The 13,052-nt window shown below is 41.7% G+C and overlaps 1 protein-coding gene across 1 annotated transcript in view; it reads right to left on the bottom strand.

The window, feature by feature from the left end:
* Window positions 1-5,058: 5,058 nt before the first annotated feature.
* LOC104278477 (probable G-protein coupled receptor 112) overlaps window positions 5,059-13,052 on the bottom strand; it is a gene marked incomplete at its 5' end in the record, with an annotated part of 28,612 nt that continues 20,618 nt past the window's right edge. The window contains 7 exons of the mRNA XM_009875465.1: window positions 5,059-5,090; window positions 5,227-5,268; window positions 7,484-7,582; window positions 8,130-8,419; window positions 9,455-9,548; window positions 10,748-11,016; window positions 11,831-11,952. Coding sequence (XP_009873767.1) covers window positions 5,059-5,090; window positions 5,227-5,268; window positions 7,484-7,582; window positions 8,130-8,419; window positions 9,455-9,548; window positions 10,748-11,016; window positions 11,831-11,952 — 948 coding nt within the window. The remainder of the gene's footprint in view (window positions 5,091-5,226; window positions 5,269-7,483; window positions 7,583-8,129; window positions 8,420-9,454; window positions 9,549-10,747; window positions 11,017-11,830; window positions 11,953-13,052) is intronic.

Raw genomic sequence — 13,052 nt, 5'->3', positions numbered from 1 at the left:
TCTCCTTCTCAGTCCTTTCAGGTCACCTTCTTTTGATGTAAAGATGAAGGAAGGCTTTTTGCTCCTCCATGAAGAGGTCCTAACCTGGAGTCCTTTAACAACTCTAGTTTATAAACTAGAGTCTGCAGTTATAACTAGAATTAGGTTTTTCTTCCTGGTGTTTTCTGAAATCGCCACCTTTGTGTTGGGAAGAAGAGTCCCTGCTCTAGACACAGCGTTCTTGGGGATGGGTGTGCGTAATCGCCTTGTTTCTGACTTGCAGCTCTACTACAGCTTTGGTGTTGTCTCTTTAAGCCAATAGCATGACAAATAATGGCAAGATGAGGGAACAAAGACTGTCATAACTCCCATCAATAGTAAGAATTATGCTTTTATCTATGCTTGATGGACTGTGTGACTCGTGTGGCTATTCCCAAATGGGAAAGCCTGAATGCACACCTGGAGCAAGCATCGATGGCAGAGACCACGGTCCACTTTAGAGCAAATCCCTGAGTGCCCAAGGCTGTTCCCAGTTCTGCTCTGTCCTACTGTGAGAACATGAATGAAGCGTTTCCGTGCGCTACGTGTGAGTCCCTCCCTGAACAGAGAGGACATCACCTCCGCCCTGGGCAGACACCCATTTCGGAGTGCCAGGCAATGGGGAGGGAGGTTGTGTAAGGCACTGCCCGCACTGGATTTCTTCTCTTGTGAGTGCGAGAGCTTGGTTTAAGTGTCTGTCAACCTGATGCCTTTCACCACTAAGTGGGAATGTCTCCTCTGTATTTTGGGGTTTTTTATCATTGCCCAGTGTCCTCAGCAGCTGGAGAAGAAACAACTACTGAGCTATTAAAAGGGAAAATACCTTTTCAGGACACTTTAATGAAAATTTCCTTGGCTTTGTCATGTTCATAGCAGAGTGTAACCGTTCATTGTCAAAGGCTAACCATTTAGAAGAAAAATAGATCAGTTTAATCCCTGTATCACCTGTGTGGTGTCGATTCTTCACCAAGGGCAGAGGCAGCTGTGCAGGCACTGAGACTCAGGGCACCAGATCCTGCAGTAATGTTTGATTGGAGTTGTGTCCCTATTTTTTGAAATTGAAGTTGAGCTGTTCAGTTACAATTTCAAATACCACAAGACTTGTCAGCATGTCTTGGAGCAAAAATAACACCATCCCAGCCCTCAGTGTTACGAAGGTGAGATGGAAGGTCAGCTCAGATGAGCTGTCAGGAGCAGCATTCAGTGATACAGCAACAAGACAGATATTTTCTTGGTTAAAATCTAGGCAAGTAGCTTCTGATTTTCTATCTAAATCCAGACTATTCAGTGGAGTTAGTGTGACTCTGTGCCTGTGATGAGATCTCAAATGCTGTCATTAATCAAATGGCTCCACGTACCTTTTATCCTGTTTCTCCATTCCAGCCTCCTTTTCCAAGAGTTTCCTCAGCCAGTTTCATCATGGGAATGGCCAGTGAAATACTGGTGTAATTTCTCAGAAAAGGGAGAAGAAGAAACACTGGAATATATCCTTGAATTTCTTCTGTTATAGAAATAATCAGGCAGCAAAGTAATATAGCAAGAATAATTCATTTGGGCATCCTTGAAACTCTAAATGATACATTTATTTTAGAACCATTAGAGTGCCATTACAGGCTAAATACTTTCTAATACCTAAAAGCAGAGAGTATTGTGCATTAAGACTTAACAATCATCTTATGCAGTAGGTAATTATTTTCCCAGTATTTTGATTTTTAATCTCAAATCATTTCCCATAGTGACGTTTCTTTCGTTGTCCCGATAATAACCACCTGTTAAATTTAGAAAGAATTATACATCTTGGGCATAAGTGTTGCTACCCGGTGTTGGTAGCCACTGCTGTAGGTTCATAAACTGTCAGATGAAAGCTCAGATGAGCTGTACCGACCTTTAGCTGCCATCCTATGTAATATTTATGTATCACATGGTTATCAAAGCACTGCACATACCTTGAGCTCGAAGGCAGCTTTAGCCACGTGTCCATTCAGAGACATAAAATGTCCCCAGGGACCCTTGGGTGAGCTGCCTAGACCCTGGATCTGCATCCACTGACTTGGTTGGTACGAAGGGTGGTGGTGTTTTGTGCCAGTTTAAATAGCATGACGGGAGTGGGGAGGGTTTTGCCTGAGTCACCACAGCTGCTGCAGTGATTTTACTATCATTTTCTATTTCTTTTGCGTTGTCTAACCTATTGTTAACAACCCACTGAGATCTGGCATAAAATAATTGTCTTCATAGATAAATATACTTTCAGAAATCCTTCTTCCATTGGTTTAAAATAGAGTACGCATTTCCTAGTGTATGTGTCACTAAAAATAAGCAATCTAGGAGTAAATGAGAGTGACTTAGAGATCCAAGGAGCTTTTAGATTGCTGCTTTCTCAGAGAGCGAGCAGAGTCAACTGATGCAATCAAAACCGTTGGGAGGCGAATGCGTTTGCATCGGTAACGTGCTGCTGCCCGTCAGGTCACATTCACACCAGAGCTGCAGAAGCTGTTCCCATCACTTAAAATTATTAGGATGTGAAACATAAGCACACAGCCATTTTTTTTATTAGATTTGTCTTTGTGCATGTCCTCTCCCTGTGAAAACCGTCAACACACAATTCCGTGACAGAATGTCAGCATAGGTACTTTGGGGAAGAGCAAATGTGATGGTGCTGGCGCAGAAGATATTATTTCAGCCCAAAGAAAATTACACATCTTCATTTTGACTGACAGCCTAAACAATGCCATGCTTGAAACATAAATGCTACACTGTTTAGCTGGAAAAGCCATTAGGCAGATGATGGAGAGTGGAAGTGAGCGACCCACCTTCCCAGAACAAATAGCGCTTTGCATTCTACGTAAGCAAGTTGACAGGTTTTTAAAAATTCAATTCCAGATTTTGCTTTTTGAATAGGAAGAAAATAATAGCAAGAATGGAGATCTGACCTCTCTCTGTGCCATGCAGATTGCTCGTCCTCCCGCTGCTGCAGATCCAAAGCAGGAAACAGGCTGCGGATCTGCCCAAGAAACGGCATTTCCAGCCATTTCTCAGCAGCCTGATAAGTCTCAAGTATTCCAGCACTTTTCTCACTGCTTGTCCAGCTTTTATCAAAATCTTTGTTGCTTCTAATCCTTTCATGATGTTATGAGGGCATTTAGTAAAAAATTAAGACAATCAAGGTCTGATCAGGAATGTAATAAAGCGATTACAGCATGCATGAGACAACGCCAGTCTCAGGTTTCTCTCGTATTGATCCTTGTTTGTTGCCTTTTTATTTTAAATCAGTGTAATAGAAAATAAAGTTGGGAGAACTTTCAACAGGTCTTCTAGTCCAACCTTTGCCCTAATGCAAAATTAACTTTATTTGTAACAACTCTGGTGGATACTTGTCTTATTACTGTGCATCGTTTTTAGAGGCCTGCAGTACAGGCAATTCCATGTGCTCTCTAGACCACTTATTCCTTAAAATTAGAAATTGTTACCTAATGTCTAGTCTAAATTTAAAGCCTATTACCTTCTGTCCTATAAAGTATGTGCAGAAAGAATTACTGCATGAAGGAGAACAGTGAGGGTCAAAGCAGGGTGGTAGAGAAGGAAAGAGGGTCAAACTGTCCCTCTGCCTAGACTTACTGATAGCATCACAGAGACAAACTGGTCTAAAAGGGACTCGGGGGAGGACTCCAGTTCCTCCAAGGACCTCCTCAGCCTCCTTCTTTACCTCCACAGGATGCCCCAGAGGTGTGCAGCAGCCAGGTTAGGGGTGCGAGGGGAGTCAGGCACAGCTTCAGCACACAGCACCATGGCACGTTGTGTCCTGTTTCTCATTGCAAAGCAAGAGAAACTTGCACTCAGCAGCAGATTTATTAAGGTTTAGTAATGAAAATAAAAAACACAAGCAGACGATGATAGTTGATGTGTCTGATATACAGAACTGTATTTTGTATTGAACTTCTTTGTCATTGAAAGCAATTTCAAGTTAGAAACAAGTGGGTATGAGATGGATCTTGTTTGCATGTTTTAAATGCTAACATTTCTCCCAGAAAGCCAAGGAACTGAAGATGATCTGTCTAATTTCAAGTAGGCTGGCTGCAGCTTCTCTACATTGAAATATTAATCTTTTTCCACTAATTGCCGTGTGGGAGTTATTCACAGAATGAAAGAATCTTTTGTATTTGCTGTCATACATACCAGCTCTAACACATCGCTCTGCTATATTTTTTTTACTTCTTTGTCACCAGTACAGGTTAGTATTTTACTATGTTAGCACTCATCAAAAAATATTTACTTGAATGGTAGAGAAAGGCGTTCAAAACTGAATGGAGGGGAAAGTTAAGTCTCTCCTGTGATGTTATGAAATAGCAAAGTATTACTAAAGGGCAAACTTCTTAATCGCCACCTCCAAAGATGGTAGGATTTTACCTGCTCTTGTTCTGGGTCTTTATTTTTGTCAGGAAAGGTAATCTGAAACCTATATTGTACACATGGATACCCATTTTAGGGGGAATTTCAGTTTTTCTTGTTTTCACATTCTATTTGAAGATACTGGGCAACATTTTCAATCATCACATCTACCTCTCTTTTGAGATCTAAATCCAAATCAGCAGCGTCAGCATGTCTTAAAATAAAAACATACAACTGAAAGGAACATCTTGGAAAGCCGAGTACAATTTCTTAAGGTGTAAGTTGATCAAAGCTCATTTCAGCAAAAGTAACATGAGATACTGATTGAGGAACCTAGACATTTGTGCCTCAGTCAGCCAACAGCCTCAGAAATATGACTTGAAACCAAGTATTATAGGTGTTAGGTTCTGAGGACAAGTATCAGATGAAGAAGGGAGCAGAAGGATGGCAGGAGGGTGTAAAGAGGAATAAAAGAGGGCAAACTATGAGAAGGGCTATTGAGAGAATGTTTCCAGACTCTGTTTCAGGGCTAATCTTAGAAACACAGCGGGGCCAAATCCTTATGTGGTCAGTGCTGCCACTTGACTGAAGCCTAGAAAGTTGCATCATGGGCTGTTTTAGCTCTATACATGCATTCAGAGTGACAATTGCACTTCAGAAGTAGTTGTTTAGATCAATGTTTATTCCTATGTGCCACAAAAGAGAACAATTAGTAGATAATCAGAAGAAAACAAATTCAGTATCAATGAAAAAATCTTGCTTTCTGTGGATAGTGCAGCCCTGTGTCCGTGGGTCGTCGGGAACAAGGATGTCTGGTCTCACCATTGTCTGGAGGTACAGCACTGGGGTCATAATGAACTTCAGCTACGGAAGAGACATAGGGAAAAATTTCCATTATAGTAATTTGGTTTCATATATTTAGAAAAAAACCTGCCTGTGCAGAACTCTCTGGTTTAATGTCTTTGGAGAAATCACAGAATCAGCCAGGAATCTTTGATGCTTAGGTCAGAATTCCTATAAAGGCATTCCATTTTCAGAATATGGCTGTGCAACATTTCCTCTATCTCGAAAAGCAAAACCTCCTGCTGGGATTCTTCTGGATTAAACAGGCTCACAGCAGGTCCTGTTCAGTTTTCTGTAGTCCCCAAGATCTTTACTCTTTTGGGAATGCACGGAATAGACTATAGTGCTCCCTAACTGGAGTATGTCCCGTGAGAATGACAGCCAGCTGGCCCAGGGTAGAATATCTCTTAGGTGCCTAAAGTGGAAGCTGAGCAGAGTTCCCTTCCTCTTGGAGAGGAGCTGTGCCAGGATCGTAAGGGCTTTCTTACTTCCCTTAGTACAGCAAGAGCCATCTGCAATGTAGGCATTAACCCCAAACTGAAGTCTGGCACAGACAAAGCAGTGAAAGGTTTCCTATTTATTTCTATCAGTTGGGATTTGACAGTCACCATATGGAACCTACTGCGTTCTAGTCTGTATAGTGCACACTGTTTTTCTTACCGATCCTAAAGTTTATATCTGGAGAAATCCTGGGAGGGAAATCTGAAGCACTGAAAGTTGAACTTATTCCATTAGAATTTAGACTCCACAAAGCCTGGGGCAGTGACTTGTGGTTTAAATGCCTTGGTGTAGCTCCAGCTGTTGCACCTGACCCACTCCAGTCTGAAATCAGAAAGTGGAAGGCACAGGAATAAAATTCTGTATGGCTTTGACATCTCAAACTACTACTAGAAACCAGGCAGAAGGGTCTGTGCTTGCTTCTTGTGCTATCCTTGTACCTGCCCTGAAGCTGCAGGTCCTCATGCAGCACAATGCACAATTCCTGATGTTAGTTTTCACACCAGCTTTGTCACACTTGTGTAGGTGGGGCTGGACACCAGCAATTCAGTTTTCTATTTCCCCTTTAGGGACCCAGTCTAGTAATACTAATTTGGATAAGGTCATGCCGAAGAAGGCAGGAGGCAGGCAAAGGAGAGGAATGGCAGCCTTACCCTTACTGTGTTGTACAGTGTCAAGCTGCTCACGCTCGAGGAAGGCTACTCTGTGTGCTACTTGGAGCTGAATTCTCCCTCTGCAAGTGGAAAGCTACGTATCCCTGAGCAGAACATGATGCACGGGCGTGCCATGCACAGAACATTAATACAGGATTTTTAATCTGGTTTCCTGAAAAGACTAAACAATCTGATTTATCTTCTCCTTTGTTATACCCACTCATAACGTCAACTAGTTTTGGTAGACACACAGGGATACTGAAGTTGTTAAATTCTTCCACATTTCTTTGAGTATCAGCGTCACTGGGGTAGCCCAGAATAAGCCACAGTACATGCTATATTTTGCTGAGCTGGTAGATAGCAGAATCCTAGAGTAATTTAGGTTGGAATAGACCTTTGGGGGCCTTTACTTCAACCTCCTGCCCAGAGTTGGATCAGGTTGGTCAGGCACCTGTCCAGCTGAATTTTGACTTTCCAAGGACTCTCTCCACTGCCTCTGTGGGCCACTGTCACCTGGTTAACTATTCTCATTGTGAAGAAATATGTTTCCTTATAAATAATGGGAAATTCAGTAACTGCAATTTGTGTTCATTGCCTCTCATCTTCCTGCTGTGCACCTCTGAGAAGAGTCTGTCCCTTCTTTGTAACCACCCCTCAGCTAGCCAAAACCAGCAATTACATCTCTCTTCTCCTTCCCAGGAGCTCAGCTCCTACACATAAAAAATAGCTACGAGTTTGTCCAATATCCTGCATAAATTTCTGAGTGTCAGCTTTATGAAGACAGGAAGGACACCAATACCACAGCTCATGTTGTAAGTGAACACTGAATGGCGTGTGAGAACAGAATTAGAGACGAAGCTGAAATCTTCTTTGGAAATCTACATTTTGTACTGCATGCTCTCACCCCATCGTCATGCCATATAAGCAGTTGATGGAAAAGGATAAAGACCTAGTAAAGAATAATTATCCAATGCAACGCAGAAAGGCTGTTGATGGGACCCTTATTTCGTAACGTAGAACAAATGTGACACCAGCAGCAGGCAAAGGCTTATGAGTCAAGCTCAACAAAACCCCTCAGTGCTTACCAGACTGATTACTCAGAAATCTTCTCCAGCAAACGTGTGCTCGGCACTGTTTCATTACTTCATCCTTCATTAGGCAGTGAAACACAAAGATGAAGAACCCTAAAGAAGAAAAGACAAAATCACAGTTTTTCAAGGGGATTCTCCAGCCTGCTGTCCCTTTTCTACATTTTTGTGTGCCGTTCCAGCACCGGTATGTTACATGTGGGCAGAGGGGTGGTCCCCAGGCAAGCATCATGTTGATCCAGAATTGCACCGAGTCTTTTGTGCATGTGGAAGGGTAATGGGAAGAGCTTTCTGCAGATTTGGTATAAGAATAATCTGCAAGTCACTGTAGATTATATCAACCATTTTAATGCTTGTATGAAAAGATTTTGCCAGCTCCTGACAAGATGTGTTTATTGGGACCCATGTTTCAAAGGCATGAATTAATTTCTTTACCAGTATTCCTATCACAGTAGTGCTCTCTGAACAACATTATCATCCTACAGCTATGGAGCTTTCCTATTAAAATAGCTAAACACTGTAACACAAAAGCTATATGAGCACTTCTCTTCCCCCATGCTTGAATTACATGATGTTACAATTTTTTTTCTATTCCAAGGCCCTAAACTGTTTTATTTATAGCAGTGCTCCATTCAGAAATTACCTTGCAAGGTGTTAAAAATGCTGAAGAGATACAAGAAAAATATCCTCACTGCTCCCCAAGCAAAAAAGACAAAGCCCCAAGTTAAGCCCAAAAGGAACATCAAGCTGAAAGCACTTTTGAGGTCTTGGAGAAAACCCTGTTTCCAGAATCTGGATCTCTCTTGTGTCCTTGATTTCAGAGAGTGGATTTGAAGGAGAACAGTGATGAACATGGCTGTATTCGTCAAAAATACTAAGAAGACATAGGCCACAACGGAGATGTAAAACACTGTGTTCTCTTGAATCCAGCAGCTGCAAGAAAGGGAGGTGTGTATTCAGTAAGCAGTTTTGTGAGCACTGAAACGAGTGAGGCCTGGTTTCCAAAATAGGTGTCCCTTGTGGTTCCCCAATAGCCACTACCCTCCCCCAATGAGGACCTTCACAGAATCTCTCCACTTGCCTTTTTATGGATGTTACAGAAATCCAGTAACTTTGAGGCTTTAATTTTCTGCCAAATTCAGATAAACCTGACATTTGTTTCACAATTTAATAATGCATTACACAAAGATAGGCTGCCTTAGGAAAATGGAATTAAATATGACTTAATTAGGAGTCTACATAATAGTATAATAGAGAGATGGGTAATGGCTAGCTTTTCCTCAGGCACAAATTAGTGATTTTTACTGCTGCTTTGCTAAAGATGGGTGAGAATTTTCCCTCTGAGGTGTCATAAATATGTGTTACCTGTCTGACAGGAGAGAATTCAAATATTCCAGGTAATCTTCACCAACAAGTGATCAGATTGTGCTAGACAGAAAGCAGGTAGGAAAATGGAAGCATTCTTTGCTATAAAGCCCTTTTTAAAAAGGATGAAAGAATGCAGCATTTTCCCAATGGAAAAGAGAGGAGGTTAGGGTGATTTAAGTAAAAGAATTTGAAATGATGAACAGACAGTGATGTGAATTGACATTAAAAAACCAGAAGAAAACGTGCAAAATACTAGAGCGATTATTTCACTTTTAGATTTTACCAGAAATCTAGAACATACAGGAGCACATACAGATGTCCCATCAGACCAAGTTAGTGTCGTGTAAAGAAAGAGATTTTCCAGAAAGTAAAAATGATGTTGACTGGCAGAAGCCCTCCCTGTCCTCAAGCCCATTCCTCTGATGTGAGAGTTACTCCATGTAGTAGGCATACATCCAGCGAACTAGAACCACTAAATGGAAAGGGTCAAGATGGACTGAGAAAAGACAAAAGCAAGAGAGAAGTTGTTGCCTTCTGGTTATTTCTTGTATCTTTAAAATACTCTGATGACCATCAAAAAGCTTAAAGTATTATACTTACAAATTGCTGAAGGGATTGCCCTCAGAACGTGAGCCATTGCCATAGAAGTCTTTATTTATAATGAGCACAAGAGTAATTACAACAGCTGGCATTCCTAATGTGGAAGGCAAGAGGAAAAAAGAGATATTTAGATTTTTTTTCTTTTTAAAAAGGAGAATGTGGAAAGATGTCAGAAAATCTCTGATCAGTAACTACAGCAGACATGTATATCTTAGGATCGAACTCTAGCCCTGAAGTTCCTTCTGAAATGGGTGTAATTCAATGTGTGTCATAGCAGGTTTAATTTCCTTATTTATGTAAATTACAAGTTAATAGGCATAAAAATATCTGTGTTTGCAAAATGTTTGTGAGTGTTCAAACATTTCCAGAAGGGATCCAATCTGGCAAAACAAAACCAACTGATTATTACAAAAAGCAGAGTGTCAAAAGATAAGCAGACCGCAGCATTTTGTGTTAAGATCTGATAGAGACAGACATTTTCCAGACAATGTTTTATCAGTCTTCCCTTCAACTCATTTCCCATTTCCCATATTTCTTTCAGTTCTGGCTTTTCTGTTGAGAACAGCGGCTGCCAACACCACCATTGTGGATGGCTGCCCTTGAGAAATCAGATCTGAAGTTAGAGATGATTATACGCTCCACACTATTCAAAAGCCTAAAAAAACTCTTTAAAAGAGCATCTAATGGTGACCCAAAAACTACAGACAAGTTCTGCTCTGGGTCATTGCCTCTGATAACACCTTTTGTAACAGCTGAGCCAGCAGTTTTGTTCTTTTTTGTTATGTTTCTCCCAAACAAGTCTCTGATGCTCAGTGCTTGGAGGAAAGGGGAATCAGTGAAGTCCTCAGGAGAGCTAGGAAGGATTCTCATGGGGGAATCAGGCATAGAATGCTGGGTAAGGACACGGAGCTTGGAGGAGGAGATCAAAATCACCTCTGAGCATCACCAAGGCAGGGCTGAAGGCTGTGGGCAGCTCACGCTTCCTCAGGCACACCCAGAGATGTGAGGTGCCATGATAAATCGTTCCTGGAAAGGAGCAGGATCAGTTCCTTGTTCCCACTTTCGCCTTTCCTTGCGTACAGCTCTGCACAGGGAGCCACAGGCACTTTCTGCTAATGTCTCCCTGGGCAGAAGAAACTTAAACTGAACCTGCCCGGGGAAAGAAATCCATCCTTAGGGCTCAGGGTGTGCACCAGATTTCTGTTAGCTCAGTGTCCTAACATACTTTTTGCAAATACTTCCCTATATTAGAGAATTGGACAAGCACAGAAGCGGAGAACTCTGCTTACTTACCCCAGCCAGCAATACAGCATTTTAGGATGTACTTTGGGACATAAACATTGAAAACTTTGACAAGAGTCAGGTAAAAGTGGACAGACTCCAGGCACATCCACGTGAAAGCCGCAAGAAGGAAATAGTGAAGGAGCGCAGCCACGGTGATACAGAGACCTGGCTGGTCGAACGAGGACAGCCAGGAATCGGCGAGGAAGACCATGTTCAGCATCAGGAGCGCGGCACAAAGATTGAGCAGGATTTTTGAAGGGTTGTCTCTCCGCAGCTTTCTAAAAAGAGGGAGAATGTCCAGGAGTTGCACCGGGTGCATTCACTAAGGCAAAGTAGCACAAATGTGTATTCATCATATTATAAATTGTCTGCTTGTAGTATAAATGTGTGTCCACATTAGTGTTTTATATCACATCACTAGTGTGTTTTTGAAGCAGATCTCCCATCCTGAAAAAGCAGAGGTTCTAAACGCATGGAGACCTACTAGGTTTATCGCACTTGGTGGAGGAGAGACAGACTTAATATCATCTTTTTACTATTGCACCAAGTTTTACTGTTATTGTACTGGATTGTGAAAGCATTCACAGCTCCCTAAGGCTCAGGCCCCATCATGCCAGGAGCTACTGGCACATACAGTATAAAATAAAACCTATCCAAAAGGACAAAACACAAGAAAGTCCAAGAGCAAGAGTAAAGGTTCCCTATTTTACTGTTAATATCATCCCATGTACAGTCTATATACAGGAAATATTCCAGATTGCTGATATTATCCAATGTACAATCTAGATGCAGGGAATATTCTAGATGCTCGACGTGATATCTTACCCATGTCCATGGGGAAATTAATGAAATGACAGAAATTTAGGAACATGGAAGTTGCTGAACATTTCAGACTACTGCTTGTATTGAAGCATGAGTATTTGGATCCCTCCTATTTCACCACAATCACAGGTCAAAATAAAGCACTATTGATGCTGCCAGCTCTCAGTCTTCCCTTCTGTGCATCAAATATTACCAAACCTTCTGACTACTGCAAATTCATTATTGCTAAAATAGTAAAAGTGATATTAAAAAAAAAAAAATCAGACTTACTCGAGGGCTAGGTATGTCACCAGCGTTATACCCAAAAAAAGGGAAGAGGCACCACATCCTGCATAGCTTATCAGAGTTAATATGCGATCATGTGTGATCTCTATCTCTGTCCAGGATATGTCCTATATTACAAGATAAAGAACCACAGTTGTTTGCCATAACAGTTAAAGAAAACTGCTTTCCACATTTTCACATTGATAAAGAAGTTGATTTCTGTGCTGCTTACTGCTACTTTTGAAGGGTTTCCATTAATATTTTGTTTGTTATTGTATAGTCCAATAGAATAGCCAAACTAATAAAAATACGCAATATTTCATGTATCCAGTACTAATTTGTGAAGCTAGAAAAGCTGTACTTCAGAGACCACAAATTCAATGAGGATTCCAGGATCTTGCCAAAATTATTCCACTGGGAGCTCGCTTTGTAGGAGAAACTCTACTTTGTTGCAACGGCAGCTGCCATGCTTGGGAACTGCACAAACCCGCTGAACGTCTTGGAGCACGGGAGAATCCTCCACGTCCAGAAAGCATCCCTCTGCAAAAATCAGCGGGGAGTGGGGGCCCTGCTTCTCCACAGCTGCTGCCAGGAGTGATAGGGAGAGGATTTTTTTTGTTTCCTGCCACAGTTTCTCTTCGATTTGTCAAAACTGTGAACCACGGACTGGTAACTTCCACCTCTGATGTACGATCGACAGTGCCGTGAAATCCTTGTAACTGTGCTGGTTACTGAAGTGGCAGCGCAGAAGAGGTGTGATCTTACAATCTTCTTAAAATCCTCTTTGCCTGACTGGAAACTTTAGCAAGTTGTCTGAAATATGTAACATCTGAATTCCTTCCTGCACAAGTCGTATCTTTACTACCAGAGAGGGTTTTACACCTTTTGGAGCAGGTAGTGCTGAACCCTAGGCAAGCTGGGCAAGCATCTGAAAGCAAAGGGGTGGCCTTACCCCATCGTGTAATTTGGGGTCCCCTACTGGGACTAAACAATGTTCATCTACTCAGTGTGCTTCAAACTTGCCTAACACTCTGCGTTTTTTGCAGCCCATTCTCAGGCAGTCGTCTCCTTTTTTGACGTTCAACTTTCAGAGGAAGTTTTCTCTGTATCACAGAGAAATAAGAAACAATACTTACGAGTGTCTCCCATATTTATATTAACTTCCCTTTCTGATGGAGCATAGATGAAACTTTTGGAAAGATGTAACGTCATTAGTTGCCACTGGCAA

Source organism: Apaloderma vittatum, unplaced genomic scaffold (genome assembly GCF_000703405.1).
Source record: "Apaloderma vittatum isolate BGI_N311 unplaced genomic scaffold, ASM70340v1 scaffold6038, whole genome shotgun sequence".
In the NCBI taxonomy this organism is placed as follows: domain Eukaryota; kingdom Metazoa; phylum Chordata; class Aves; order Trogoniformes; family Trogonidae; genus Apaloderma; species Apaloderma vittatum.
This window is presented reverse-complemented; position numbering and strand designations above follow the sequence as displayed.